At 35.0% G+C, this 4,599-nt stretch overlaps 1 protein-coding gene across 1 annotated transcript; it reads left to right on the top strand.

Moving 5' to 3' along the window:
* The first annotated feature begins 1,122 nt into the window (after positions 1-1,122).
* On the top strand, positions 1,123-2,244 carry LOC140436000 (uncharacterized). Its single transcript, XM_072524712.1, has one exon. It carries the CDS (start codon positions 1,123-1,125, stop codon positions 2,242-2,244), a length of 1,122 nt encoding a protein of 373 aa, XP_072380813.1.
* Positions 2,245-4,599: the final 2,355 nt, after the last annotated feature.

Here is a 4,599-nt window from a genome sequence, read left to right as displayed (position 1 = left end):
TAGACACTCATACATGCGCACCTATATCATGCTAAATCGGCAAATCACCAGATAGCCGCAGTACAACTGCCTATTCACATTGAAACTATTGCTTATTTACATACAAAAATATCTCACAAAAGATGCTAACATGCTCTTACTAGAATGCTATTGATTGATAACTGGATTTCGGTTCTCTTTCTCAACCAATTAAGGGCCAGAATTTCCATGTAAAAATACAGCACATCAAAAATGATACCACGTTCACTGTGAAGTGGTATCTCTATAACGACATCTGAGTGTTGAAATCCAAGAAATCGATTTGTTTGTTCAATGATAAAACCATTAAGGTGAATATTTTTCAATAAGTGACTTTTTCATAAACTAGGTTCAGTAGGGGAGAGGTAGGTACAGTGAGACGATCGGAACACTGAGACAAACGCGGTAGAGCTTACCACGTTCGGTATTATAAGGTAGAACTAAACGAACATGCCTATTACCACCTTAAAGTGAAGCAAACAAGAAACCATTAAGATTCAACAAGAAATGTTTTAGTTATCGCTGGTCATTTGAAGTGAGTGCATCGTAATAAATATACCGTATCCACGTGGCCACTGTTTTCACGAAAATTGAAGTTTCTTAGACAAGGTAGGTTATTCTAACTACAAAGTAAACCATTTTACGAAACAATTAAATTAAAACAAACGATTTTTGTACATATTTTATTAGTTTTTTTCATATATTTTTATTATCGATTTTTTAAGGAACAGTGAGACAACACAGCAGATGGAACAGTGAGACGCGTCTCACTGTTCCTTTACTGTCTCACTGTTCCGTTATAGTTGTATAAGCCAGGTCATTTGCAAAATAATTTCTCTTACAGAACGAAGATGCCAAGAAGAAATAAAACATATCGGAAAATAGGAAGATATGATGAGACAGGCTGTTGAATTAGTACAAGGTGGCACTTCTATACGGCAAGCAGCACGAATAAAAGGAGTATCTTTCCAAACAGTCCACAGATATGTTAAAAAATATCAACAAGATGAGAACGTCCGTTTATGTCCTAATTACAAAGTAAAACAAATTTTTACTATCGAACAGGAGAACAACTTGTGAGAATATATAATTAAATGTTCTAAAATGTTTTATGGCCTATCAAGAGAAGATACCCGAAATCTGTCATATGAAGCCGCAGTCTACAATAACATAGTGGTTCCAGCAAACTGGCATACTTCAAAAATCGCTTCACTTGCCTGGATGAAAGGATTTCAGAAACGTCATTCCAATAATTTATCCCTCCGGACCCCAGAAGGTTGTAGTCTTGCAAGGGCAACCGGTTTCAATAAATTTAATGTTGAAATGTTTTTCAGTAAACTTGAAACCGTTTTACAGCGTTTCCCTGTGTTTGGAGATGGTAGTCGCATCTTTAATTTAGATGAGACAGGAACCGTTACCGTTCAAAAGTCCCAAAAAGTGTTTGCAGAAAGAGGTATACGACAGGTTAGTAAAGCCACAAGTGGCGAACGTGGAACACTCGTTACAACATGCTGTATTGTTGGAGCATCTGGAGTAGCTATTCCTTCTGCTCTGGTATTCCCAAGAGTACACTTTAAAGATTTTATGATAAATGGGTCGCCTCCTGGAACTTTAGGACTAGCTTCAAAAACAGGTTGGATGAATACAGAGTGCTTTGTGCAAGTTGTTAGGCATTTTATTAAGCACACTGGTAGTACTAGAGAAAACCCTTCTTTATTGCTAATGGATAATCATCAAAGTCATTTATCGATTGAGGCAATCGATTTATGTAAAAATAATGGCGTTACAATCCTGACTATACCGCCACACTGCACGAACAGATTACAGCCGTTGGACGTAGGTTTATTTAAGCCATTTCAGACTTTCTACAATGCTGCAGTAGATGCATGGATGATGAACCATCCCGGTCAGACATTTACAATTTACAACGTAGCAGCCTGTGTGGGCACAGCATATCCACGAGCAATGACGCCAGTTAACATCGCAAGCGCTTTTCGAAAATCTGGAATATTTCCATTCGATCGGCATGTCTTCGCTGAAGAAGATTTTTTGTCAAGTTTTGTGACAGATAGGCCGCTTGTTGCAGTTGAAGCTGCTGCTGAAAAGATAAGTGAATCTCCAGATGTAGAAAATCCAGGTCCAAGTCATACTGCTACTACTACTAAAACCTTTGTTAGTCCAACAGTTTTAAGGGTTATCCTAAAGCTCCGACAAGAAAATCTGTAGAGGGCAACAAAAGACGCAAAGGAAGGACGATGATAGCTACGGATACCCCGGAAAAAATGGAGCTGATTAAATCTAAAGAAACAACACCAAAACAGAAAAAAGTAGCACGGCGCGTATTAGATAGTGATTCTGACGAGCAAGACGAAAATGAGATGGAACTACAAGATTTCAGCGGAGGGGAGGATTTTATTGGTGAAGATCCAGAACCAATTATTTTCGAAGATCTTGATCGTTGTCCAAATGATGGGAATTATGTGCTCGTTGAATTCAACTCTAAGCATGTAGGCAAAGTCTTGTCTCAAATAAAAGAAAATGATTTTAAAATATCGTTTTTGCGAAAAAGCGCTAAATGTGAAAATAGGTTCTTCTTTCCAGTTGTCCCAGATGTCTCACATGTATTAAAAAGAGACATTAAAATGATTTTGCCGCCCCCTTTAATGCAAGGGTTAACCAAGCGCCAAAGTTCGCTTTTAAAATTTGAATTAAACTTTGATAGTCTTAACGTCAAATAATGTTAATTGTTACATCTCAGTGTTCCCACATTGAAAGGAACAGTGAGACATTTACTAATTTTTAATTTTTATATTTTTGAGGTTTTAACATTAATTTTTATGAGAAAACGACATGATTTTTTCAGTTCTTATTTATATACCAAATATCATTGTACAATATAAGTTTAAAGTAGCATTTAATAAAAAAGTTATTGGCATTGAAATTTTTTCGTCTTAGTGTTCCTAACCACTCCCCTACTCATCCACAAGAAACTAGTCTTATACATTTGTGTATAACGTTTAGTTGTTTTCTTCCAATTTAATAGCGATAAAGTTAACCACCAATAGATTTTAATAGTCAACGTGATACAAGTACATGACACGACAATTGAAACAATTCACTAATATTAAAGCAGTTCGCCATATACTTTTTTGAGGCCATATACTTTGAAGATATCGTCAAAACGCGTCATTGATTGTTCGTAAAAATTGTTCTTCGACGACCAAAAGAGCCTTTGCGTTAACATAACATACTCGATATTTTTTAAGAATTGTTTCTCGGATCGTTATCCCATCCATTTTCATACGATCGGAAGTAACACTTTCTCCTAATAACTATCTATTTTCTAGACGATTTTAATACTAGAAGAATGTTAATATAAGCTAACAGTTAATGATTAATGAGTCAAATATGACAAATACATATTGCACGTGTAATTTCATAGCCCTATTAATTTTGGTAATGCTTACTTTTGGCGAACATTATACTTCCAAGTTGATCAAGATTGAAGTTGTTGATTTATCAATATATAATAAAGCCAACACTATCTTAAGATTGTACTTAGCATATCAGAATGAGAGATTGTACTTTACAAATTATCACAAAAATTATTCATTTATAAACGGCCAACACGAATATATCAACCGTTGGTGGAAAATATTTTTTTCGAACCCGAACAAGTTCCAGATGTTTCCGCTAATAAAAGCCAAAAACATACAAAATATGACAAAAGATCTAAACATAAAATTGTAGTCACGTTTACAGTTTGCGGCAAAGTGACATTTATAGAATCGGTATTCTATTTAGCTGTCAATTGATGACATATTTACAATAATATGTTGGTATTTGAAATGGAAACAATAATTTTATTGGTAGCTGCCGGCACCAATAAATGTATTGTTAGTGGATATGTAAAGATGGTTTTTTGTAGTGATTATCTTTTAGAATAACCTTGCCAATAATATCTTGTATTTACTGTGACATAAGAAAAAATCAAATCAAATCAGAGATTAAATTTCACTCAAATTTTATTTTGAATTTTACAGAAATCAAAACTACTGATTTGAAAGATTCATATAATTATTATGTTCATGAATATAGAAACATTTCTTTAGTATAAGTATTGTTAAACGAAATTGACCTCTAGGATTTTTCCGCTTCCGATAAAAATGACAAAAATTATTTATAATCAAGAGTTTATGTATTACAAGAGTCATAAGTGACATAAGCGCGCTCCAATTTTTTTTATTGTACATCTTCCATTTGTGTAACCTCCTGGCTCAGGCTTTAGTGTTAACGACTATTACTTGTACTTACGTAGCCGGAACCGACGGTTTTACGTGACCTCCGAAACACGGTAGCGGCTCAGTTAAATAAGAAATTAAAATGTTTCTGGTGTCTTTGCCGGGAAGCCTAGCCATCCGGCATGGCAAGCCAGCATCTAGCTAATGAACTACGTGAGTCTTCTTCTTATGATACTTATCCGTTTCGGATATTTCCGATAATCATGGTGCTTCTGATATTGTTCCAACAACTTAGTGTTAGTCGTATTACTCCATCTACGTAAATATTGCAGTTAGATAT

Source organism: Diabrotica undecimpunctata, chromosome 3 (genome assembly GCF_040954645.1).
Source record: "Diabrotica undecimpunctata isolate CICGRU chromosome 3, icDiaUnde3, whole genome shotgun sequence".
Lineage (NCBI taxonomy): Eukaryota > Metazoa > Arthropoda > Insecta > Coleoptera > Chrysomelidae > Diabrotica > Diabrotica undecimpunctata.
The sequence above is the reverse complement of the archived record's forward strand: the minus strand, read 5'-3'. Positions and strand labels throughout refer to the sequence as shown.

Coding starts and splice junctions, on each gene's coding strand:
- LOC140436000 (XM_072524712.1), top strand. CDS start 1,123: ATGTTTTATGGCCTATCAAGAGAAGATACCCGAAATCTGTCATATGAA.